Source organism: Pan paniscus, chromosome 10, assembly GCF_029289425.2.
Source record: "Pan paniscus chromosome 10, NHGRI_mPanPan1-v2.0_pri, whole genome shotgun sequence".
Classification (NCBI taxonomy): domain Eukaryota; kingdom Metazoa; phylum Chordata; class Mammalia; order Primates; family Hominidae; genus Pan; species Pan paniscus.
This window is the reverse complement of record NC_073259.2, coordinates 14,623,592-14,651,104: the sequence shown is the minus strand read 5'-3', so window position 1 is coordinate 14,651,104 and position 27,513 is coordinate 14,623,592. Positions and strand designations below refer to the sequence as shown.

The window sequence follows — 27,513 nt, the reverse complement described above, 5'->3', positions numbered from 1 at the left end:
TTTATCTTTCCTACTTTTAAAATTTAACCCCAGTGTTTGCTCCCAAACTAAGTAGAACTCTCTAAAATGAAAGTTCTGACACTGGAAAGTTCCACAGCGAACATGAGCACTACAGTGAACAAAGGGGCTCCTATGGTTAAGGGTCATGAACCAACCTTGTGCACAACCACACACAAACACGCATACACTTATTTTCTGTTCATCAAAGGAAAAGTAATCCTGTAACATTTCCCCCACCTTGCTTCCTATTCCAAAATAAACTGCAGATGAAGATTAAAATCTAAACACAAATACTTAATGTAGGAAAAAATGCAGGATAATATTTTTACAATTTCAGTATGCATATGCAGAAGGACTTCTTAATCAGAAAATAAAGATACAGTATAAACAAAAAGAAAGTTAAACAAAGATAAATTATAAGCAACAGGGTTCCTACAAGTGACAATGATGCTGAACATCACCAGTAATCATGAACTTGAAAAAGAAAAGACAAAATAGATCATGCTCCCCTCCCCATCAGATTGGTAAAATTTTAAATGAGTGCTGGGAAAATACATACACATAAGCATTGCTAGTGAGAAGGTAAGTTGGCATTTTAGAAAGTTGATGAGATAGTATCTATAAATTTGAAATGTATATACATAGCAAATTCACAATGGGGACAGATTCATTATACAAAAATACTTCGGCATGCCCCAAAGTATAAATATGTTAGGACAGCCATTGAATTCTATTGTTTGTAGTAAATTGTTTTAGTCCAAACACTAATTCCTCTGTAGCAAACATAGGATCTAATAAAATGGATTATGTGTGGAAATCAGTCCTCTTTAGAAACCTAAAGGACCAAGTGTATCCTGATTAAAAAGATAAAACGCTTTCTTTCTTTCTTTTTGTTTTTGTTTTTTTGTTTGTTTGTTTCGAGACAGAGGCTCGCTCTGTTGCCAGGCTGGAGTGCAGTGGTGTGATCTCAGCTCACTGCAACCTCTGCCTCCCGGGTTTAAGCGATTCTCATGCATCAGTCTCCCGTGCAGCTGGGACTACAGGCGCACGCCACCACACCCAGCTAATTTTTGTAGTTTAAGTAGAGACGGGGTTTCACCATGTTGGCCAGGATGGTCTCAATCTCTTGACCTCATGATCCACCTGCCTCAGTCTCCCAAAGTGCTTTTTGATAATTTTGAGAAATGATGGAAGCATATTAGAATGAAAACAACCTGAGGATGTGCTTTTATCTTTGTATATTCAAATATTTTTTCTCATTAAAAAGCAGAAAGTCCGGGTATGATGGTTCATGCCTGTAACCCTAACACTTTGCGGGGCCGAGATAGGAAGATCCCTTGAGGCCAGGACTTTGAGGCTAGCCTGAGCAACATAGTAGGACCCTGTCTCTATAAAAAGCTTAAGAAAAAAATTAGCGGGGCGTGGTGGAGTGCACCTGTAGTCTTAGCTATTTGGGAGGCTGAGATGGGAGGATCACTTGAGCCTAGGAGTTCAAGGCTGCACTGAGCTATGATCTAACCACTGTACTCCAGCCTGGGCTCTGAAAAAAAATATATACACACACACACACACACACACACACACACACACACGTTAGTGGGATAGCACAATGAGAAAAACTCCGCTCTTTGATCACTGAGTACATCTCTGTAGATATATATTTCCTTCACTGCAGATTTTGCCCAAGATACTTCGTCAAAGACAAAGCCAGTACACCCTCTAATAGGGTGAATATGGTTATGCCACCTACTGAGCTTGTTTTTGATACTAGTTAATATGTAACCAGATGAAACTGTCATTATCGTCACTGTCAGGACTATGGGAAGCTTAAGTGTTCTCTTTTCAAGGACAATGTGTGCTAACTGTACAATTGGTACAATTAAATAAGTTATATTCAGTTCCTGGGAAGCACTATAGCAATACAAGGAGAAAATTTGATTCTATTTATTTTTGTTAAGGCCCACCTACCTCCTAATCCTAATTTCTCTCATTTCCCAAATATTCCTTGTTTGTTCTTACTGTTATGTGTTTTCCTGTATTTTGCTCTTCTACTTTCTTTTCCATGGACTAACTTTTTCCCTTCCTTTTTTTCTGCTCTACCCCGTTACCTCAGCTTTCTAGCAGTATTTGCTAAATACTTCAAAACTGTATAGAACTTGTTCAAATTGTGCGCTCCCTTTTCTGTCAAGAACTTGCTACTCAGGTAACCCAATTGGTGATTTTTCCTGGAAACACTGATGGATGCTGTTCCTATAGCGAAACCCAGAACAGAGATGAAATAGATGTCATCCTCAGCCATTAGCATTCAAACTATAAAGATTAATTTACACTGGTATAGTAAGGATCAGAATGTCAAAGCTGTGTTACACCTAGCATCTTGTATGAAACTACCCCATGAAGGTGAGACCACAGATATTATTGCCCCACTATTGGCATGAAAGCTGAGGCTCAGAGCAGTTAACTGAGTTACCCAGGACCACACAGCTAAGTTAGAAGTAGGGCTCAGGTGTCCTGGCAACTAACTGGTCCAGTTATTTTTTCTCTCAAGCTCGTTTTCCCTCTCCTAAAGGATAGGAGGCTCTGTCGTGGCGAAAGGCGATTTTAGTAATACTTTCCTTTTTATCTGTGATTATAATGAATGTGACATCTCTCCCATTAAGGATCATTCCTCCACCCACATTCTTAATACATCTGCTGCATGCATCCTTCAGAGACCTCCCTCTGGGATCATTCCTTCTCACTCCAAAAAGCTCAACTTCTCCCCTGTCATTTGTACCTCCCACTCAGCATTTTTAGAAGCAATATTTCATTCAAATTTATTCAAGTTTATTTCCACCTAAAGAAATATTCCTTTCACCCTGGCATCTCCATCAGGTACTGCCCTGTTGTTTTTCTCCCCTTCAGACAAACTGCCAAACTGGCTCTAGTTCCTCACATTCCCCATCCCCCTCAGCAAGCTTCTGCCCCACACCGGCACTGAAACAGCTGAATCCCAATGTCCTTGTCCTTAAACCCAGCAGAAAAAAAAAATCAATCAATTATTTGATTTCACAGCGGCACTTGACATGGGTAGCCAGGAATTATCTTATCAATGACAACCTTTACAGATCATCTTTGTAATTTATCATGAGGCATCAAATGAATGCTATTAACATTAATCCCTCCTATTTTAAGTCATTAATCCAAGTAAATGCTCACTTATTTCTAGCGTCTTAGAAACCATTTAAATTATGTTACATTATGAATCAATACATTATAAAATTATACCATCATTTGTAATAATTTTTAAAAATGTGTGCTATTAACATTGATGCCTTGGTATAAAGTCATGATCATTCTGGTCTAGTAGCAATCTTCTATTGACTATTCTCTTACTAAAGCGGTCCCTTCCATGGGACTCAGAGACCTCACACTCTCCTGCCTGTGTTTCTTCCTCTCTAATTGGCCCTTCTTGCTCCACTTGGGTGCTCCTGCCCATTGCCTAGACAAGAGCATTCCCTGTAACTCTGTCTTGGGCTCTTTTTCTCTTTTCATCAACATCTTCTACCTGGGTATTATCATCCATTTCCATGGCATCAGCTTGCCCAATAAACTGATAAATCCATAGTCTCTATAAGTACAGCAGATCTCATCAAACTAGTGGCATTCAGACTGCATTAACTTTAACCAAAAATAAGGGATTTTGTACATGTTCAATAAGCAGTTCCCACTGTAACACTGTAATCACATTTTCACAATTGTGACCTAGGACACTTACAGTAAAGGATACAGATGATTGAGATAGAAATAGTGACAAAGAAAAATAAGGTTAGGATATAGATTTTAATGCTGTAACAGACCTCAAAATACAATGGCTTAACTAAGAGAATGCATTTCTCTGTCACATAAAGGTCCCAACTGGCGTAGACTTTTGATGACTCAAGGGCTCAGGCTGTGCCTGGCTTGTGGTTCTGCCTTCCTTAACACATGGCTTCCATCTGATGAGCTACAGCAGTACCTATCACTACAGTCAGCATGTCCACATTCCAGCCTGGGCAAGGAAGAAAGGGGAAGCGCAGAACTGTACCCTTCCTTTTTTAAGTCATGAACTGCAAGTTGCATGTATCACTTCCACTTGCCCTCCAGTCACCAGAACTTAGTCATATGCCATACCCAGCTTCAAGGGAGTGGGTTGAAAAAATAGAAGTCAACTAGGCAGTCTGCACCCAGCAAAGGATCGGGAGTTCTATTATTAAAGCAGAATTGGAGAAGTGGTAACAGGAAACAACCACCAGCCTCTGCTGCATGTATATGAAACAGATGTTTCCCAAATCACTATTCTCACTTATTCTGTCTGATACACTGTATTTTTTATTATATTCTCTTTCATTTTTTAAAATCCTGGTCATGACTCACAGGACATGATGTTACAACCCACTTAGATGCTAACACCATAATCTGAAAACTATTACCTATATTGTGTCTAATATTGGCCACTTGAAGTATGGCTAGCCTAAATTGATCTATGTTGTAAGTATAAAATTCACACCAGCTTGCGAAAACAAATTATGAAAAAAAAGTCTTTAAGGTATCATTAACAATTTTATATTGGCTAAATGTTGAGATGATCATGTTTTGGATATATTGGATTAAATAAAATACACTATTAAAATTAATTTAATGTTTCTCTTTATGTGGTCACTAGAAAATTTAAAATTTAAAATTACACAGGGCGATCACATTCTATTTCTAGTAGACCACACTGCTGTAAGCTCAAGATTCAAATGTCAAACTCCTGTGAATATTAATACGTGAATATCCCACAAGCACTTACTCCATCTTCCCAACCCTCAGCCCTTCTGTCCTCCTTCTGCTCCCACCAATCCGTGTTTCTTCTGTTTCACTCACCCAGCTAAAGGCAACACAATTCACTCAGTGACGAGCCAGGAAAATGGAAAGACACATTTTCCTTTATTCCTCACATTCATATATTCACTGAGCACTATAATTACCTCTTAAATATGATATAAATCTGCAAGCTCTTTTCAATACCACCACAAATTCCATAGTTCAAAATGCCATCAGCTTTCACCTATATTATTACACCAGCTCCCATCTGGTCTTCCTGCATCCTGGATCACCTCTTTCTAGCTGCCCTTTCAAATTTCAATAAGAGCAAGCTTTCCAGGAAACAAACCTGAAGTCAATCCACTGAGTACTCCTCTGAATACCTTAATATTGTTGACAAATTCCTTTCTGATTTGAAGCATCAGAAAGGAATATTTCCTCCATACCAAATAGTTTTCATTTCATGCATGTGCCGTGATTCTTCTCCCTCCCAGACCTTTGCATCTGTCATTCGTTATGCTTAGAAAGCTCTTTTCATCTCTTTGTTCTTCGAGACAACCACTACTCATACTTCAGAGCTTAATTTACATTTTGCTTTCCCTCAAAATTTTTTTAAAAGGTTCCAGGTCTGGGTTATGTGCCCTCTTATGTGCTCCCAGAGCATCCTGAACTTCTGCAATAATATGTTTGGCTACTGTATTTTATACAGTAGTTTTATATTGTATTTTATATTGTATTTTATACAGTAGTTGTTATATTGTATTTTATACAGTAGTTGTTTTCCTGTCTGTTTTTCTGTCTGTTTTTGCCCCAACAAGAATGTAAAATCTTTAAGTGCCTGTTTTCATACTTATTTGACCACCCTATCTCTAGAATATTGCATGATGTCTAGCCCTAGTAGGATCAAAAAATACTTACAAAGCAACTGAATAGCTACATGAATAGATGGATGAATAAATGCATGGGTGGATGGATGGATTAATGAAATCATTTATATGACTTAAAGTTTGCAGAGGAGTATCACATTTGGAAGGCAGTAAGGAAGTCTGTGTAGTCGATGGTAAAGGCAATTGGGAAGTTTGTTAGGCACAATAGGTCAAAATTTGTTTTTGAAGTCCTGTTACTTCACGTTTCTTTGTTTCACTTTCTTAAAACAGGAAACTCTTTTCTATGATCATTCTTCCAGGGCCTGGCTCTTCATCTGCAATCCAGTAATATCCCTAATGTCAAAAAGCTACTGGTTTAATTCATGCCATTTTCAAAGAAGACTACTGAATTCTGATGTGGCTTCAAACATTTAGGTTAGGCATATCTAATGGAGAACTTGCAGCCACACTGACTTGTAGTGAAATATCTATTTTGAGCCTGCCCAGTGTTGCTTAAATTGTAGTTTTCCTTGCCAGCTATTCATACAAGAGATGTGAGAAGCACCATAAAAGGCGTTGTGAGGAGTTGTGGGGGAGTGAGGGAGAGAAGAGGTTGAAAAGCTTATTAGCTGCTGTACGGTGAAAGTGAGCTCTTACGGGAATGGGAATGTAGTTTTAGCCCTCCAGGGATTCTATTTAGCCCGCCAGGAATTAACCTTGACTATAAATAGGCCATCAATGACCTTTGCAGAGAATGTTCAGAGACCTCAACTTTGTTTAGAGATCTTGTGTGGGTGGAACTTCCTGTTTGCACACAGAGCAGCATAAAGCCCAGTTGCTTTGGGAAGTGTTTGGGACCAGATGGATTGTAGGGAGTAGGGTACAATACAGTCTGGTCTCCTCCAGCTCCTTCTTTCTGCAACATGGGGAAGAACAAACTCCTTCATCCAAGTCTGGTTCTTCTCCTCTTGGTCCTCCTGCCCACAGATGCCTCAGTCTCTGGAAAACCGTGAGTTCCACACAGAGAGCATGAAGCATGAACCTAGAGTCCTTCATTTATTGCAGATTTTTCTTTATATCATTGCTTTTTCTTTCCTATGATACTGTCATCTTCTTATCTCTAAGGTTCCTTCCAGATTTTATAAATCTAGTTTACTCATTACTTGCTTACTTTTAATCATTCTTCCCCAACTCTCTGAAGCTCTAATATGCAAAGCCTTCCTAAGGGGTGTCAGAAATTTTTAGCTTTTTAAAAGAATAAATTTTAGATATTCACATTCATATTGATCTACTTGAGACCACGCTATTTATCTTTTCTTACTTCCTCTTTCTTAAGGGTCCATTTTCTATTTTATAAAAATAAAGACAATTCTCTCCCACAACCAAACATGGAACAGTGCCCTGGAGTATAAAAATCTGTAGAGTGCCAAATAAAGGAACAATTTGAAATACTGGTGTTGATACTGAAAAAGCAAGGGACTCTAATGTCAGAAGAGAAATCTTTTTGCAGATGAGGTGGTGATGAATTCTTTGTTTCAACACAACTGAAGGAGAAACTGAAGGAAATACCAGCTGATGAGTGATGAGAAGGGATTCTTGATAACAGAGTACTAGGTGATTTTTAGCATGTAATGCAGAAGTTGCAAGAAGTGGTAACAATGATGCAATTGTTTTACCTGCCATTTATTTACTTTTATGTGAACCATGCTTCTTAGCACTTATATCTACACAAAACAAAAATAGTAACAGAATTAATGTTAGACCTTGTTTAATTCTTGCAATAAGGACTATTCATCCATGGATACATAAATTCACAGGGGGGAGAAACAGCTCATCATTCTCATTAAAGATGTGTTTCAAACGTATTTTAATTTTATATCTAATATGTATGAATCATACTTTGTAATGTATTTATTTTGTTTTGATCAGTTATATACAAGTATTTTTGAACATAGCTCAATCAAAAGGAAATGTTTAATATTTATAAATTTATGGTCACATTCTATTTAAAAGAGGAGTTAAAGTTAAATTTACCTACCCACATATGTTACATATATATGTATTTATGTATATGTATACATCATATATGTATATATGTGAACATAAGTATACATACGTATATGTATAGATGCTTGGCAATAAAGAAGTAAGACTAATTCACAAAATTTTTTGAAATACAAAAATTTAGGATAAATTTCTATATGGTAATTGGCATGGAAATTCAAATTCAAAAAGGAAAAAAGAAGAGACAGATATTAAATATCAGACCATTAAAAGAATTTTTTAATGTACTTTTAAATAGTGATAGTAGGTATCTTATACTACAGTGTTTATTATTCCATGAGAAAATTGTAAAAGTAATCGAAGTATTAATTTAAAATATCATCAAAAATAATATCTTTTGCTATTACTTAAAATCTTGATAAAAATATGTTTACTTGAAAATACGTAAGGAGTGCACAGAGTCCAAAAATTATTTTAGGAGTTCCATGAGCAAAAATGTATAAAAACTACAGGGTTGATCTTAAATTACATGTCAGGGTACTGAGAAAGTTTCTGTACTGCACATGAGTTACCAAGGTCTAAAGTCCATCACCAGAGGACCATTTTTGGATGGAGCCATTGTCTAATCATGAGCTGAAAGGCAAATATTTAAAATGCAAACATCCAGGGTTAGGTAACACTCTTAAGACCTTATTAACTGCTTACCACAACCGAGACTGCGAAGTAATGGCTCACTTTCTTTGAGGCTCAGATTCCATATCTGTGGAGTGGAAGCGAGTGCTTACCATACAATTTTCATAGGGCTGCTGAATGTGTGTATGTATGTATGTGTGTATATATATTTTAATGAAAATTCTATAATTTGATTAGTTTTTGTAATGTCCGTATGACTGAGAGCTTGCTTACTTTTTACAGCAACTTGAAGGTAAAAATAGATTTTACAACATGAACAAATGTAACTACATATTTTTATTTGAATTCAGATGTTCACAAATTGTTCCTTAAAGTGAAGCATGCCTACAAGTTTTAATCTGTTTAAGACCTACCTCAAGTAAAATGTTCACTGCCATGGCATGTGAGGGAAAAGGGAAATAATTCTTATGCATGGCCTTCAACAGCCAAATTTCATGCTCATCAGTACGTCTTCTCTTGGTGTAGAACTGATGATGATAATTATGATGATGGAAAAAAGTGCTGTTGATAGCAATGCCTCTCTTCCTTCACTTTCCTCTAACTGAACCGTCTCATTCCCAGGCAGTATATGGTTCTGGTCCCCTCCCTGCTCCACACTGAGACCACTGAGAAGGGCTGTGTCCTTCTGAGCTACCTGAATGAGACAGTGACTGTAAGTGCTTCCTTGGAGTCTGTCAGGGGAAACAGGAGCCTCTTCACTGACCTGGAGGCGGAGAATGACGTACTCCACTGTGTCGCCTTCGCTGTGAGTGTGGCTGTTTGACTTAATATACTTGGTTCTTTTACTCAGGGTCATAGGGATCTAGTATTCTGTCAAGATGAGGCTTTGGGAGGTTGGTAAGAACTTCAGGAAGGAATCCAAATGTAGCAAACTAAGTATAGAAATTAAGGAGCAATGCATGACTCTCCAGCCATGGGAGACAAATATTTACAGGCACACTAAAAATCAGCTTAATAATCAAATAGAAACCCTATTAGCCAGAAAGGAAAAAAAAAAAAAGAAAATGTGACTTCTTAAAATTAAGATGGAAAAATATTAATAAAGCAAACTAGACCAAGGCTCAACATGAGCCACCCGTGGTGGACTGACAGGAACACATCACTCCACACTACTTCTAAGAGTAAAAATTGTAGAAATTACCCTGAGCAAAGGTGCAATATCTCTTCAGAGTTGTCCACATGTGAGATGCTTACAGCCTAGTGTCAGTAAAATACGGGGTTTTTTTCCATAGCCTTTAAAACATGCTTCGACCATGCCCTTTTAGCATGTCATAGCAACCTGGTAAAGCTCAGCGTATAATTGAATCAAGACTGTTTTTGTGAGCTGTATGAAGGTGTGAATCTCACTTACAACCTCTCTTACTGATCTATTTTCCTCCACCTTGTGTCCTGTCTCCCCATTTGTAAAATGGCAGAAGTGATTCCTGTCCATGCCAACTTTCCCTGCTGAGAACAAGGGAGTGAAGTTAAGTACGAAGGGCAAGATCTCCAGGGAAGAGTGGAACAGCAAATAGGGGAGGACACCTGTGGGCGCTGAATGGGGTTTCAGGATCTGTCCTGTATTTCAGGTCCCAAAGTCTTCATCCAATGAGGAGGTAATGTTCCTCACTGTCCAAGTGAAAGGACCAACCCAAGAATTTAAGAAGCGGACCACAGTGATGGTTAAGAACGAGGACAGTCTGGTCTTTGTCCAGACAGACAAATCAATCTACAAACCAGGGCAGACAGGTATGAAGAAGCCTACAGACAGGACAACTTCAAAAAGGAAAGATCTTCTTCCCCTGGATGTTCTCCAGGCAAAGTTCCTATAATCTTGGTTCCTTAATAGCTTGTCTTACCAGCCTACAGGCCTACTTTGGGTTTGGGGGCTCATGAAAAATATTTCTGTTTCAGTGAAATTTCGTGTTGTCTCCATGGATGAAAACTTTCACCCCCTGAACGAGTTGGTGAGTTTTCTATTATCTACATAAAATGATTGTCTGTATAAACAGGCTGGGAACCTGTTTTTTGTGCTGAGGGAAGACCAGGGAGAGGAAGAATCTGGTATCATTAACAGTAACTTCTGGCATTACAACAGCACAAGATCCTAATCTAAAACATCATTCCAGGTAAAGAAAGTAGGTAATTCTTTCTGTCTTGGTGCTGGTACTCAGTCAGTTGTCACACAATTAAATTTACTTTTCGGATGGTTCTTAATTAGGACAATTAGAAAGATACATTCAATAGCAGACACAGAAAAATCCTCAAAGAACCTAAGCTCAAAAAACATTTTAAAGATTTAGATTTTTTCTATACACATCTACCAAAATCTTCACTATAAAGGAAAGTCAGGGTAATTAATTTGTTCCTCAAGACTAACTCTTGGTATCTGTGATAAGAAACAGTTCTTTCTATTGTAATGCAGACATCAACCCAAAATCTTCATTTTTCTCTCCCAAATTAACTTCTTCACATTTTCTTATCTCAAAAAGAGGCAACTCTTCTCTTCTAGCTCCAAAGACAAAAGATTATGGCCTAGTTCTTGTTTCTCTTTCTCTCATACCCACATCCACTTCACTGGAAAATCATGTTGGCTTAAAATATATTCAGACTATTTCTTATCATCTGAACTACTGCTGCAAGCTAGTCCTAGTCAATGTCATCTCTAAATAAGATCATTACAATAACCTTCAAAGTGGTCTCCCAGCTTCTACTTTCACTCCTCTGTCTAAAATGAGGCACCACACCCATCACTCTGTCAGCCTAACTTGGCTTTGTTTTTCTATTGGCACTTACCACCATTCTATACGTATTGATTTTTAAAAATCTGCCTATTTCTATTATAACATAAGCTCCATTAAAACATGTTTATTGTTCTTTTGTGCGTGGTTATATTCTCAATACCTAGAATGATACACAGCACATGAGAAGGTACTTAATAAAGATTAGTTTTTAAAAATGAATAAACATTCATAGTAGCTCCTTTATCAATGTTTATTCATTTTTAAAAGTAATATTTATTAAACTAATATTTATTAATGAAATATGTCCATTCCTCCTCATTCTTAGAACTACGTAAGAATTCTATGACCCATCTTAATGATTACATCTGAACATATTTACTTATAGTTACATAAGTGTTTATTTTTCAACCTGTAAAATTGCATAGCAAAGGATTGATCTTCACTAGGATGCTATAAGCACTTAAGACATGTTAATAAATCCATTTTTAGTAAATGGCACTTTACATGTATATTTGTTGCTGAAGGCCTAGTAAGTTCTTAACATTATTTATTAATTGCTTAAAATAGATTAATGAAAAGTTCTATAAAATTTAATCTGGAATAGTTCTGTATTTCACTATAGAGGGAATTATTCTATATGAAACTAATTTAGATTTTTAAAACTTTTTATTGTTTTTAATTTTTGTGGAAACATAGCAGGTATATATATTTATGGGTTACATGAGATATTTTGATACAGGCATGCAGTGCACAATAATGATTATGGATGATAATCATTATCATTATCCATATCATTATCCAATCATGGATAATGATTATTATCATGCATTGCATGCCTGTATCAATAAATGGAGTACCCATCCCCTCAAACATTTATTCTTTGTGTTACGAACAAATCCAATTATACTTTTAGTTATTTTTAAATGTACAATTAAATTATTTTTTACTATACTCACCCTGTTATGCTAGCAAATACTAGCTGCTTTGCTTATAAATGAGATTTAAGAATATTTGAAAATAATTATAAACTTCTTTTTTCTTTTGTCTTTCAGATTCCACTAGTATACATTCAGGTAAGCAACATGAAACATTCCATATTAGAGGGAAAGCAATACATATAGGGAAAATGTTCTTGTTTCAGAGGTTTTTACAATATCTCAGAAACTTGTCATTAAAGGAGAAGCCTTCAAACTCCCATAGAGCTAGATGGCTATAACTCATCTCCTCTCCTCACCCTTTACTACTACCCCATTTGCCCTTTTCGTAGATAACTTAGGGTTTCCATAGATATCTTTTATTAGCTCCAATGCTCCAGGTGCTTTTGTAAGTTATAATTAATTTACTCATATAGGATCCCAAAGGAAATCGCATCGCACAATGGCAGAGTTTCCAGTTAGAGGGTGGCCTCAAGCAATTTTCTTTTCCCCTCTCATCAGAGCCCTTCCAGGGCTCCTACAAGGTGGTGGTACAGAAGAAATCAGGTGGAAGGACAGAGCACCCTTTCACCGTGGAGGAATTTGGTATGGATCATGAAAAGTCATCAAGCATTATTTTTCTTCATATTTAAACTCTTAGGGCCTGGAATTTAAGTTCATTTGGAGTCTTTCCATTTCCCATGGGCGACATTGGGCTTGGAGTAGAATTAATTACACCTAAGTCCAATGAGGACATCAGTGATTTGTGAATAGGACTTCACATAGCTTCGTTATTTTCTGTAGCAATATTTAATACCAACCCCCGAAATTAAAACATTCTTGTTTTAATGGAGTTTTCCATAATTAATTAAGCACACAGTGATCTCTCATAGTCCCTCAACTGAAATCTTCATTTGAGAGGAGGATAGATAAGAATAGATTGGAGAGCAGAGCTACCTTTTCAGAGCCCTAAAATATTATTAGGGAAGTGTTACAGGGAACCTGAAAATAGGAATTCCCCCAAAGTTGAAAACCAATCACCAACCTTCTTTATCACCAATCAACAGTTCTTCCCAAGTTTGAAGTACAAGTAACAGTGCCAAAGATAATCACCATCTTGGAAGAAGAGATGAATGTATCAGTGTGTGGCCTGTGAGTTCATTTTTTAAAAATCTTTTGTGGGGGATTATTTAAAAGAGACTCACCATTTGGGATATTTTAACTACTCTCTCCGGGAGCAGTGGCAACACAAAAATTTTAAGTGCTTTGACAGCATCCTCATCTGTAGAATGTTATTCTCCTGTTGCTTTTCTATTTTTCCTTTTTATTTTCTTTCACGTTCTTATCAGTATTATACTATCATGAGGTAAGAAACTGTTTCTAGAGAGGTTATGCTAATAGGATTGATTCTGAAAGTGACAAAACTGCACACACACACACACACACAAAATGGGAAGGGTGGATAGTGTTGAAGGGTATTGGCTCTGCCTTAACCAAAAATAACCAAATGTATATTAGGGAGATAATTAACACATGGCTATAGGGGAAATTCAATCATCAACAGATCATTTACCTGACCTTGCATGCTTACTGGAAAAATCACTTAGATTCAGAATTTGTAGAGATAGGCATACAACTGAAATCTCATCTAACTCACTAGTCTACCTAAGGCGGGTCTACATACCTGTCTGCACTGACATTTTTACTGAAGAGACTGAACGTGATTTCTCAAGACAGTCTGTTCCAACCTTGAAAACTCTTGTTTCCTGGATCTTATGTTCCCATCCATGGTGGCACACAGTAGCAGTAGCAGGAAGAGCAGGTATAGTCCTGCCCAAAGATCACACATGTAATACACCTACTATTCAGCTAGGCCCCTGCTCCAGTTCTGTCTCACAGTGATGGCCAAGTTCCTGGTTCCTCATAACTGGTGTGATCTTGCAAATAGACATACAGAGGACATTCTCAAATAGGAAAGGAGACAAATGCACTTGGAAACCCAGCAATTGTCTATGACATATTTATGACACAATCCCACTTTTGTAAAAAAGTAAACAGGCCCGGCGTGGTGGCTCACGCCTGTAATCCCAGCACTTTGGGAGGCTGAGGTGGGCAGATCACGAGGTCAGGAGATCAAGACCATCCTGGCTAACATGGTGAAACCTCGTCTCTACTAAAAAATACAAAAAATTAGCCAGGCATGGTGGCCAGCACCTGTAGTCCCAGCTACTTGGGAAGCTGAGGCAGGAGAATGGCATGAACCCAGGAGGTGGAGGTTGCAGTGAGCCAAGATCGCACCACTGCACTCCAGCCTGGGCGACAGAGCGAGACTCCATCTCAAAAATAAAATAAAATAAAATAAAATAAACAAGTGAAACTCGATATAGAGATGGCTGCACATGGGGAGAGGATGATGGAAGAAGAGACACTATCGTACTAATAGTTTGTATTCCTAGGTAGACTTGAGGGTGTTTGGGTTTTTTTTGTTCTGTTTTGTTTTGTTTGTTTCGTCTTGCTGGTATTGTTTCTCTTTTAAGAACGGGTTTAAGTTTTATAATAAGAAAGTTTTTTAAGATAAAACTAAAAATGAGGAAAAAAAGAAATGATAAAAGAAGAATGTAAATTTCAGCATGTTGCAATGGAGATTTCTATAAGAGCCATTAGTGACTCTTGTCTTCAATATTGTGTGAGACCAGCAGAGAGCAGAGGGAAGTACAGACAGGGAATATACTGTAGCTAAAGGGGAAATATAAATAGCTAGAAAATGGGGAGGTTCAGTGTCTGCTCTGATTCCTTTGGGAATGTTCTCATGACAGATACACATATGGGAAGCCTGTCCCTGGACATGTGACTGTGAGCATTTGCAGAAAGTATAGTGACGCTTCCGACTGCCACGGTGAAGATTCACAGGCTTTCTGTGAGAAATTCAGTGGACAGGTAGGTTGAACACTATTTTTTCTAGAGAATAGCAATAAAGGCATTGTTGAAAAGCAGTTGAGTTGCAGCATTTTTCTGACGCAGGAAGAGAACAATCTAGAAGAGAATTCCATGTTGGCTATTGTAATTTTTCAAAAAAAATCATGAACTTAGCACAATGGGAATTATTTATTTCTCGTAATTGCCCATTGTGAGTGTTTCAGAATGACAGACGCTGAGCCATCTAAAGCCTCCATGGGCATTCACTTCTACAAAGGAAGGAAAAAACCATACACCTCTTAATTGCCTTAGCTGGCCAGGCCATCAGTTCTGCTCTCTCTGTGAACAAGAACCTATCACATGGCCCCATCAAGATGCCAGAGAGTTGACAAACACAGTCCCCATATAGAAGGCCGCTTCCCAGCCACAGCTGAATGTTATGGAGGAGGAACCAGACTTTGATGAGGAGTTCTAATGGTCAAGAGCAGATGTACTGTGTATTTCAAAATAGCAAGTGGACAGGACTTGAACTATTTCCAACACATAGAAATGATACATACTTGAGTTGGTAGGCACCCTAAATCCCGCGATGTGATCATTACACATTCTCTGCATGTAACAAAATATCTCGTGTACCCCATAAATATGTATAAATATTATGCATCCTTTGTACAAAAAAAATTACTCCTCAAATTTTAAGACATTTCTATCGCAATATATCTAGGGAATTTCAGATACCAAGGAATACATCTGTCAATTATACATGAGATATTGTTGTGAAATTTAATATTTAGTTGCTAGAGAATATTTATTGTGTCCTCGTCATAGAAAATGCCTACATGATGTTGTCCCCCCACAAAAATCACACCGGTTATCTGACCACTGATCTATTTAGTATAACATGCATTGTATTTTTGTATTTTATTTTCTCCCTTCTTAGCTAAACAGCCATGGCTGCTTCTATCAGCAAGTAAAAACCAAGGTCTTCCAGCTGAAGAGGAAGGAGTATGAAATGAAACTTCACACTGAGGCCCAGATCCAAGAAGAAGGAACAGGTTTGTGTACTACATGGGTATAAGAGAAAACACAACAGGCATTGATTTTCTTAGCCAAATAATGAATTGTAAGTTGGGGGGGGAGGTGATAGAATTTTAGAGACATCATTCTTCCCAAAAATAACAGATTTTTTCTTTTTTTTCAGTGGTGGAATTGACTGGAAGGCAGTCCAGTGAAATCACAAGAACCATAACCAAACTCTCATTTGTGAAAGTGGACTCACACTTTCGACAGGGAATTCCCTTCTTTGGGCAGGTGGAGTATTTTCCAGTTCACTCATCAACCCATGTACTGTTACCTAATTAGCACAATAGTTATGGTTTCTGCTAAAACCATGCCTGGTTAATGTTATCATTTAATATAACCAAAAGTATAAAATATCACCAAGGCTTGATTAGTATAACCAAAGGTATAAAACTACATAAAAATAGATTTATTCTTCTGTAAATTTGTGTATGAAATGTATGTAATTATCCTAAGGCCTTATTAAAATTAGTAGAGTTTTCCCCCCTTCTTTTGAAACAGCATTGTACAAGTCACTCAATCTCCTTCTCATGGTTTACCAGGCAGTCTCAGGTTTTTATGACATTTTCTCACAAGAATCTCAAAATTCATGCTGACCAGTTTCATTACGATGCTAACACTAACTTTGTATGGAAACAGGTGGGTAGGTGGTTTTAATTTTTATTTTGAAGTATTAAAGATTCTACAATAATGTTTATTTCATGGATAGTATATTTACACTATTTTTCTATAACAAGTATATTTCTAAAACAGTGAACATGGGGTAAAACACTGCTATTTAAGGTTCTCAGATTTTTGAATTATGAATTTTCATGTTATCTACCAAAAAAATCTTCTCTTACAATTTTTCTGTTGTCAGCAGATGTGCAAATGGATCTTTATGACTCTAGAAGTCTGAGATCACAGTTACATGTGCTTCAATGTGTATTTACTGTGTATCATTTTCTTAATGTAAATGTTACAGGATTTCAGCTATGAAGGGTGTAAAAGAGGCATAGACTCAACAAAGTGGAGTACATTCTAGAAGGCTTGGTTATGTCATGACACCAAAATGTATTCAACTTCCTAAAATGAAAGTGTAGCTCATTTGTAAATTTCTCAGAAAGATAGTGTACTTTTTAAGTACATTTTATTTCTGTTAAATATCCTATTTGTCATAAGACTCTCTAGCTAGAAGAAAATCAGAATTATGTGCCTATTCTTGTCTTTGTACATGCAGCCAACATTTCATTGGTAAACTTAGATTTTGTAAATCAATTATGAGTACTGATGGGGGTCAGCCTATTGTTCTTCCTGCTACCAACTGTAGCTTATACTGAAAAAGAATTGCCACCTTTACAATCTGAACTGGACTACTCAACTGCCAATACAATATTAGCAGTAAATTAGATTTGGCAACTTATTTAATACTGCGTGCCTCTTTTCAATTTTACATTTTTCACATGGGAAGTGTGTCATAAAATCTGCCTACCTTCCAAAAGGCTGAAGATCTAGGTTGAGAAGCAGAGACCATGTCTAAGACAACTGGGGAAACACACAGGACAATGTATTGGCAATTGTTTACTTGTGCACTTATGAGACTTCAGACACTAATCTATAGGAAGTTAATGGTCCACTCCAAAATAGGTGTTTGGGGCACAAATAAATTTAGTTAATAGATTAATAGATTAAAATATTTCATTATCATATTACTCTAGTGCTCTGTGACTCTCTAAGAGTTATATATAATAATACACAGCACTTCCAAAATATCTAGAAGACATTTTTCAGGTCACTCTTGTTATTATCCCTATCACTCTCTATCCCTTCACACTGCTCTGTTTTTCTTCTTAGGATTGGTTACTACTAAATTAGTGTATGTTATGTATATATTTATTTAGCATCTATCTCTTTCACTAGACAGTAAGCTCTGTGATGGAAGAAACTTCGTTTTTTTTCACTGCTGTGTCCTCAGTGCCTGGAACCATGTTCAACATAGAGGAGGCACTAAAAAATGTGATAAATGAATATGTTTGGTGCCTATTAGTTATTACCAATATAACTAATCCACAGCTTTTAATCTTCAGGTGCGCCTAGTAGATGGGAAAGGCGTCCCTATACCAAATAAAGTCATATTCATCAGAGGAAATGAAGCAAACTATTACTCCAATGCTACCACGGATGAGCATGGCCTTGTACAGTTCTCTATCAACACCACCAACGTTATGGGTACCTCTCTTACTGTTAGGGTAAGTTTGGAAAGAAGTTACCAATGACATGAAGTAGCCTTGGAAACAGGGTTGCAACCTAAGGGTGAGAAAATTTCCAAACTGTGTCTAGTTCTATGGAGAGAAAAAAACTAGCAATTAGAAACCAATTGAAGGTTAACTTTTTTAAAGTTTATGAAAAGAAGGCAGTATATTGTGATTAAAAGTGCGGGTTAGACTTTAGCAGTGTTGCTGGGAACGTAAAATGGCGCAGCCACTATGAAAAACAGTATAGTAGTTCCTGAAAAAATTAAAAAATAGAATTACCAAATGATCCAGTAATCCTACTTCTGGACATATATTCAAAAGAATCGAAAACGGGGTCTCAAAGAGCTATTTGCACACCCATGTTCATAGCCGCACTATTCACAATAGCTGAGAGATCGAGGCTACCCAAATGTCCATCAAGGGATGAACAGGTAAACAAAATGTGGTATATAAATACAACAGAATATTATGCAGCCTGAGAAGGGAAGAAAATCCTGTCACATGCTACAGCATGAATGATCCTTGAGGACGTTATGGTAAGTGAAATAAGCTAATCACAAAAAGACCAATACTATATGATTCATGTACATGGGGTTTCTAAAGTAGTCAAAGTCATAGAAACAGAAAACAGGATGGTGGTTGCCAAGGGCTAGGGAAAGAGAGAAATGGGGAATTGCTCTTATTGGTATTCAGGTTTAGTTTTACAGGATGAAAAGTTCTGGAGATCTGCTGCACAACAGATATACTTAACACTACCAAACTGTACACTAAAGAATAATGAAGATGGTAATTTTATGTTGTATGTGTGTGTGTTTATAATAATTTTTTTGAAAAGTGTGAATTCCAGAACCTGAATCAGATAAAGTGGTTAAAAATACTGGCTCAACCTTATTTTAAGGAATTAACTAAAACCTCTGTGCTTCATTTCCTTATCTGTAAAATGATTGCAATACTAACACCTAACTCTTGGGGTGGTTGTGAAGATTAAGTGAAATAATACATGTTGAAGCACTTAGTAAGCCCCCTTTAACTGTTAGATACTTTTACTATAAAAGCCAATTCTAACATAATTAGCATTTAGTTTTAAATATATATACTCCAAAAATTATTACCTTACTTTATTTTGTCTTGCTATTCTAATTTTCTCCAGATGACCTGTTCATATCAATATAACTTGTTCGGTATAGCATGCAGTCCTCTATTCATCAAGAGAGATGTAGACATGTCTATAGATACACGGATATACAATACATATTTAATATATATTACATAATCATGGTAATGGAAAACGCCTGCCTCTTTAGAGTTCTTATCTTGTTACAGAGAAATAAATAATACATTTTATTTATTTAGCTTTAATAGATGGCATAAAAGCACCTACCTCTAATAAACTCAAATTTGAATGTTTACTCATTTCAAAAAGTGTCTTGAATGCTTTCCACGTGCCAGCACTGTGCTAGTCTTGACAATGAAATTATTATTTCTACATGCTCCCTGTTTGGGGTGATCATATATGTGTTGTCACCAAAATATACATTAAGATATGAACAAAATGTTTTGCTCAAGGATTCACTAGTGCTATTGGGAGCTGGGGATGAAGGTAGAGGAAGCCTGAAAGGAGCTAAGGCATAACTTCTACAGGAAGAAAAGTTGGAAATATAACCCAAATAGGGCCTCTGAGGCATTAGAATCCAGACTGCAGGGAGCATTAAAAATAGTCAGCCTAGGCCAGGCATGGTAGCTCATGCCTGTAATCCCAGCACTTTGGGAGGCTGAGGTGGGTGGATTGCGAGAGGCCAGGAGTTCGAGACCAGCCTAGGCAACGTGGTGAAACCCTGTCTCTACAAAATATACAAAAAATTAGCTGGGTGGGGTGGCATGCACCTGTAGTCCTAGCAACTCAGGAGGCTGACTGGGAGGATCACTTGAGCCCCAGAGGCGGAGATTGCACTGAGCCAAGATCATGCCACTGTACTCCAGCATGGGCGCCAGAGCAAAACCCTGTCTCAAAAAAATAACAGTAATAGCAATCAGCCTAAGATAGCCCAGAAGAGGTAGACTTCAGCTAATTCATCAGCTCAGCTCTTAAACCAATGCTTTCTACCAATGTCTTCTCAGACCCCTAAGGTTACAATATTTTATTTACTCATAATACCCATTCAAAATCCACCCTAAAAGAGGCAGCTGCTTTCTGAAAGCACAGTTCTTCCATTTCTAGAGATTATTTACTCTCCTCAATGAAGTTTCATAGCTCCAGTGTCTCTAACTGCACGGGTAAAGCAGTCAAAGAAATTTCAAGCAAGCTAATCAGAGCAAAGGATGCCTCCTTTTATGCTCTTAAGAAATATAAATCTCAATCCCAGGAGGCTCTGCAGTGTAGTCACAAAGCATGCCTACATTTGAAGCAGAGAAACAAAATAAGGGGTCCTTCTCCCACTTTTCATTGTGGAACAAAAGATTTCTAGCTACTAGTTAAGGTAGGACAGTAAACTTATGTAGTTTTGTGAGAACATTAATCTTTATGACGTATAATCTGAAAATAATATAATTTTTCTAATTCATTAGGTCAATTACAAGGATCGTAGTCCCTGTTACGGCTACCAGTGGGTGTCAGAAGAACACGAAGAGGCACATCACACTGCTTATCTTGTGTTCTCCCCAAGCAAGAGCTTTGTCCACCTTGAGCCCATGTCTCACGAACTACCCTGTGGCCAAACTCAGACAGTCCAGGCACATTATATTCTGAATGGAGGCGCCCTGCAGGGGCTGGAGAAGCTCTCCTTCTATTATCTGGTGAGAAGGGAGGTTACTGCTGTTGACTTCACTGTAGACAAAAGCTCTCTGCGGAGCAAGTAATCATGAAGCTCTTTAGATGTCATTACTTCAACTTCTTATCCATGTTCCTTTTGAAAGTTTGACTTCTCTTGAGGTGAATTATTGCCAGCAGGGACTCAATAAAACAAGTATATTGAAGTGAGACTGAAGCGTGTTCTCTCTTTGGCACATTTAATTTTTTTATTTCCTTTTTTGCAGATAATGGCAAAGGGAGGCATTGTCCGAACTGGGACTCATGGACTGCTTGTGAAGCAGGAAGACAGTGAGTATTTCCATCATCTCTGCATTGCTGCCCCATTCTGACCCATTCAGCCTTACACCACGGAAGTATCAGAATACTTTCCCTTTTTTTCTATAGGTTTTTGGGGGAACAGGTGGTGTTTGGTCACATGAATAAATTCTTTAGTAGTGATTTCTGAGATTTTAGTGCACCCATCACCCGAGCAGTACACATTGTACCCAATTTGCAGTCTTTTATCCCTCACCCCCTTCCACCCTTCCCCCGAATCCACAAAGTCCATTGTATCATTCTTATGCCTTTGCATCCTCATAGCTTAGCTCCCACTTCCTAATAGCTTAGCTGCCACTTCCTAATAGCTTAGCTCCTACTTATGAGTGAGAAGATATGATGTTTGGTTTTCCATTCCTGAGCTGGGAATATCAGGAATACTTTCAAGTAATGAGAGACCATTTCCATCTAATATTAATTAAAAGAAAGTTGAGGGAGGGAAAACAATAATGGTTTTTTTCTCACCCTTTATCAAATATGTGTTGTCTTTTTTTTCAGCCTATTTTCTTTGCATTATTTAAAATATTGGTGTGGGCCAGCTATGATGGCTCACGCCTGTAATCCCAGTACTTTGGGAGAACGAGATGGGAGGATCTCTTGAGGTCAGGAGTTTGAGACCAGCCTGGTCAACATAGTGAGACCCCATCTCTATAAAAGTAAATAAATAAATAAATAAGAAAAAAGGGGGAAAAATAAAATACATAAAATATTGTTGTGTATAATCTATGCTTATTCCAAATTTTTAAACCATAAATATTCTTGAACCTCTTCTCAAAATGAGAATTGTGTTAGAGAATGGGGTGGAGAAAATGTATGATTTCAAGGTATGTTGTATACACCAGGTCTTGTGCTGAGTCATTTATGTCATTTATATTATTATAAATATCTTTTTTCCCTTTCAAGATAGTTATGATTTATGAAGCATTAAATTGGGTACTTCTACCGACTGAAGCGGACTCTTGCCATGAGCAAATATGTCATAATATAAACCTTTGAAGGTTGCTCCTAGTCTAGTAGACTCTAAAAGATAACTTGCTAGAAAAGTATCAGTAATCTACTCTCTCATTAGCTCTTGTAGCAACACAGAAGCACCATAGCAGACTGAAGGAAACTTAATGCAACCTCTAAAGAATCTACATAGGCATCAAAAAATAACTTCTGAAGGAGCACGGTGTTCCTCTTATGGAGAAAGAATCAAATACTGGCTCATAGAAGGTTAAAGAGGATGTAGCATGAATACAATGTGTTGAACTCTTACTCTTACATCTCATAACTTCAGGTTCTATTTCCCTCTTCTAGTATGAGGCCTAGATCAAATGGTAGTGAATTGGATGTCTTCATACCCTTAACTAGCATCAGAACATTAGGTGGGTGAGCTGAAGCTTAAAGCTGGTGAAAAATCAACAGAGTATATGATTTATGAGAGGAGAGAGGGCTTTGATAGGGTTTTTTTCTAAAGCTAGAGTCCTTAGAGGTAATCATCCATTTGTTACATCTACTGTTTATTATGTCTGTTACATCTACTAATGGAAATAGTCATTAACCTATGATGGCTTCCTCTCATTCTCTTTGTGCCCCAGTGAAGGGCCATTTTTCCATCTCAATCCCTGTGAAGTCAGACATTGCTCCTGTTGCTCGGTTGCTCATCTATGCCGTTTTACCTACCGGGGACGTGATTGGGGATTCTGCAAAATATGATGTTGAAAATTGTCTGGCCAACAAGGTGGGTGTTTTAGATCATAAAATCTTCAACATGTAAAACTAGAAGTTACTATTGTTATCATTTGTTTTATACATGTGAACATTAGGGCCAAAAGGGTTAAACAAATTCCCCAGAGACATTCAGCAAGGTAGTGGCAGAGTCACACTAAGAAGCAGAATCACTTGATTCCTTGTACAAAACTCTCGAACTTCTCCTAGCAGTGCCTCTTACCAATTACACAGTTCAGAGTATGTTATTCCCTTCTTCTATGATGAAACGTTGGGAAATAAGTAAGCAAGTTTTTAAGACTACTAAGGAGCCAAAAGAAAAATGCAAGAGCACCCAGACCCATGCATGTTCCACCACAATTAATAAGCACCTTGCCGTGTATCAAAGATAAAAATGGCATTTCATGACTAGTAATTTATAAGAATAATTAGAAATAATTCTACTGGCTCAAGTGATTCTTGAGAATGAAAGAGAAGTGTAGGGAACAAAAAGCTTCAGGATTGACGCAATGCCAACCCTCCACGAAGTCAAGCAGAGTGGTTATACATTGTACATGAGGAACACTCTGCAAATGCGAGTGAATGCATGGGTGAACCTGGAAATTTGCTTTTCTGATCTTTTGTTCCAATTTCACAGGTGGATTTGAGCTTCAGCCCATCACAAAGTCTCCCAGCCTCACACGCCCACCTGCGAGTCTCAGCGGCTCCTCAGTCCGTCTGCGCCCTCCGTGCTGTGGACCAAAGCGTGCTGCTCATGAAGCCTGATGCTGAGCTCTCGGCATCCTCAGTGAGTTCCCGGCAGCCTCAGGAATCAAGAAGGGCCATGCCAGGGGCTCAGAGCAAGGAAAAATGACTGGATAAGTAGGATAAGATCAATTAAAATTATATTTATCTAGGAATTAATTGCTTTGAGCTCTCTTGTGGGCTTTCATTGGTAAGGAATTATATATATATATATATAAAAAACTACTCACTTCTGCAGTTAAAAAAATAAACAAAATACAATATATTGAATCAAATAAAAGAATTTTTAAAAAGACAAAATGTGATGAAAATTAACAACCAAAAAAGGACTCGTTATTCAGACACGTTAAGCTTCTTGCTCAAGAGCACATAGCAATACAAACTCAAATCTTCTGATTGTGTCAGGACATCCGTATATGCAAGGCTGGAGAGAATACAGAGCAGATTGTGAAAAGTGCTATATGAGAAGTGCAGTTATGCAAAATAAAAGAAAGGATTAACTGAGCAACTGGGGAAGCCGTTCGGAAATTATATATTTAAAATGTAAAAAGACCATACAGTACCCAAAGTCCTTAAAATCCCAGAGCTCCATGCAACCAGTAATAGGAGTTGTCAAACTAGTTTCAACATTTCAAAAAGCCTAACAAAAGTGATACATATACCTGCACTGAGGCTATACAGGCTAAATGAAATATCAGATTTCTGTTTTTATAAGAATTATGGCTGGGCCTGGTGGCTCACGCCTGTAATCCCAACACTTTGGGAGGCCAAGGCAGGCAGATCACTTGAGGTCAGGAGTTTGAGACCAGTCTGGCCAATATAATGAAACCCCGTATCTACTAAAAATACAAACATTAGTCAGGCGTGGTGGCGGGCGCCTGTCATCCCAGCTACTCAGGAGGCTGAGGCAGGAGAATCACTTGAACCCCGGAGGCAGAGGTTGAGTGAGCCGAGATCATGCCACTGCACTCCGGCCTGGGCAATAGAGCAAGACTTGGTGTCAAAAAAAAAAAAAAAAAAAAGAATTACATCAGTTGAAATAATTGCTGTCCCAAGCTACACATAATTTCTGAGGGAACATATGTATTATCTCTGAGGAACAAAACTTAGGGAAAATGAACTACTATATAATTGACATTGATGACTGAACTCTTTGAAAATATGGAGCTAATAGAAGAAATACCAAAAGGATATGCTGAATTGGAACAACAAAAACTAGTTAATAGCATGTACTAATAGTAGTTTGCTCACATCTTCAAATTTTTAATATGAGACCAATTGTAATAACCTCGTACTGAAGCTTTTTCTACTACCATAATTTAACAAAGAGAAATTTATAGTTTTATTTTCCTGAAATAGAAACTTATAAAAAAATATTTCTTACTTGTTTGTCCTTCTAATGGGATTTTAACTGAAAATATTGGAATACTTCTAAAGGAAGCATCAAGTACATTTCAACAGTAGGATCTCAAGAGGATATGTGGGAAAATAATATACGTGTTTTATACTTTTATAAGATAATTTTATAATTCTCAAAGAATTTTTCAAATTATAACAACCCTGATGGGTAGATAAGGCAGACAGTCCTATTTATTAATAATAAAGCAGAAGCTTTCAGGGATTTAGTAGTAGACCTGAGTTAAAACACCAACTCTTCTCAACCTTTGATTAGTGTCTTACCAATGAAACACTTTGCTGCTACTAGTGTAGGTCATTCATTCAACACATTTATTTAATGCCCACTGTGTTCTAGGTATTATACTAAGTGCTAGTAGAGATCAAGCAGTGAGCTACTGGAAAGATAAAAATTTATGTCTCATGGAACTTACATTGTCTGTCCCATAGATGAGACAGATAATAATTATGCAATATGCCACAATAAAAGCAGGGAGAGGAAATGAGAAATGTTAAGATACTTTGAGAAAGTGTCTAATTTCATCACACCACTCACTTTGCTCATCTGTTCTTGTCAATCAGTTTTAAACTCCTACGAATATAATGCAATGTAACTATCACAATTTTTATGTCTGTCTTACTTCTCACCTTCAAATGGACTTGAAAGCATCATGCCTAGAATTTTACGGTTAGAGTTGTATGTATTATATGAAGATCTGGAGCATTTTGTTTCCACTAATAATACCTAAGAAAATGCCATCGTGTCCTGTGGAGAGAGGATATTCCTATTTGTGTGCCTGTTTAGAACATGCACCCATTAACTTTGTTATATACTGAGTCAGTTGCTCACCACAAGCACAAAACTATCATTTCCTTCTATCATCTCAAAGCTTTGTGCAGTGTCACAAATACAACAGACCTCGATTTTTCAATTAATAAAGTTTTATTTCATTCCAGTGTTGAGTCTAGTGGTGGCCTCTGAACTGTGTAACGAAGTGGTACTTAGTACTTAGATGAGTACTTAGATGGAGTGTTTGGTTTTTCCGAAAATTGTTAAACATCTTCAAAATGAAAACACTGTGTCAAGAAAATGATCCATACCCTCTATAAATCATCAAAGCAATGAGAGCGCTCAAAGAAAGATGGATGTTCATTATTCCTGTTCTTTTCTCCTTGAACTTAAAAAATGTCACAAATAAGTTTGCCTTTTTGTCTTTCGTATTTGTACAGGTTTACAACCTGCTACCAGAAAAGGACCTCACTGGCTTCCCTGGGCCTTTGAATGACCAGGACGATGAAGACTGCATCAATCGTCATAATGTCTATATTAATGGAATCACATATACTCCAGTATCAAGTACAAATGAAAAGGATATGTACAGCTTCCTAGAGGTAAACTCCTTATGTTGCAGACGGTCTGATCTTAAGGTTCTTAAAATATTACACATGGAAAAGAGTCTGTATTTGAATGCCTTCATGTCCTAGTTGAGGGTAATGGGATATAAAGAGGTAAGTGGCCTCTCTACTAATAGCAGCAGATCTGCGAAAAGCTGCTGAACTAAGCTGGAACTTTTTGGAGTATTATTCAAGTTTTCTTTTTTCACAGGAATTAATTGCTCTGTGATGTTTATTAAAATCACATATACAAAATAATTACTGTTGGAAGAGTTTAATGAAAAGAATAAAATTACATCCTTAAGTTTATAAATATCCCTTCTACAGATGTGAATGTTAAAAGTTTAAGTTAACTGGATTGCTTGTCAAATTCAATGAAAAGAAGTAGCTACCTATGTATATTTTATAATATATATTTACTGATTAGATGATAATTTTCTTTGCAGGACATGGGCTTAAAGGCATTCACCAACTCAAAGATTCGTAAACCCAAAATGTGTCCACAGCTTCAACAGTATGAAATGCATGGACCTGAAGGTCTACGTGTAGGTTTTTATGGTAAACAAAAAATTAATAAATATATATTGCCTAATATATTCGCCAAATTTTAAATTTTTTAAAAGATACAATGTGACAAAAATTAATTTAAAAAAAGGACATGTGAGTCATACATATTAAGGTTATTGCTCAAGGTCATATAGTAATATAAACTCAAATTCTAGTAAATGGAGATACATGTGTTAGGCTGAAAGGAAAGAGAAAGTTTCCAAGCGTAGGATTAGTGTAAACAGAAATAGAAATGTTCACACAACACTACATTCTCCATCAGTCAGGTAAAAAAGCTGTTCAGCAGTAAACTATCGCAAGAACAAAAAACCAAACACCGCA

At 37.2% G+C, this 27,513-nt stretch overlaps 1 protein-coding gene across 1 annotated transcript in view; it reads left to right on the top strand.

The window, feature by feature from the left end:
* The first annotated feature begins 6,278 nt into the window (after nt 1–6,278).
* LOC100979269 (alpha-2-macroglobulin) overlaps nt 6,279–27,513 on the top strand; it is a 48,627-nt gene continuing 27,392 nt past the window's right edge. The window contains exons 1-17 of the mRNA XM_003804533.5: nt 6,279–6,702; nt 8,952–9,135; nt 9,959–10,118; nt 10,284–10,336; nt 12,166–12,186; nt 12,465–12,633; nt 13,095–13,179; nt 14,844–14,964; nt 15,884–15,998; nt 16,145–16,254; nt 18,090–18,251; nt 20,823–21,050; nt 21,291–21,354; nt 22,962–23,104; nt 23,729–23,878; nt 26,461–26,622; nt 27,072–27,183. Coding sequence (XP_003804581.3) covers nt 6,617–6,702; nt 8,952–9,135; nt 9,959–10,118; nt 10,284–10,336; nt 12,166–12,186; nt 12,465–12,633; nt 13,095–13,179; nt 14,844–14,964; nt 15,884–15,998; nt 16,145–16,254; nt 18,090–18,251; nt 20,823–21,050; nt 21,291–21,354; nt 22,962–23,104; nt 23,729–23,878; nt 26,461–26,622; nt 27,072–27,183 — 2,125 coding nt within the window. The 5' untranslated portion in view covers nt 6,279–6,616. The remainder of the gene's footprint in view (nt 6,703–8,951; nt 9,136–9,958; nt 10,119–10,283; nt 10,337–12,165; nt 12,187–12,464; nt 12,634–13,094; nt 13,180–14,843; nt 14,965–15,883; nt 15,999–16,144; nt 16,255–18,089; nt 18,252–20,822; nt 21,051–21,290; nt 21,355–22,961; nt 23,105–23,728; nt 23,879–26,460; nt 26,623–27,071; nt 27,184–27,513) is intronic.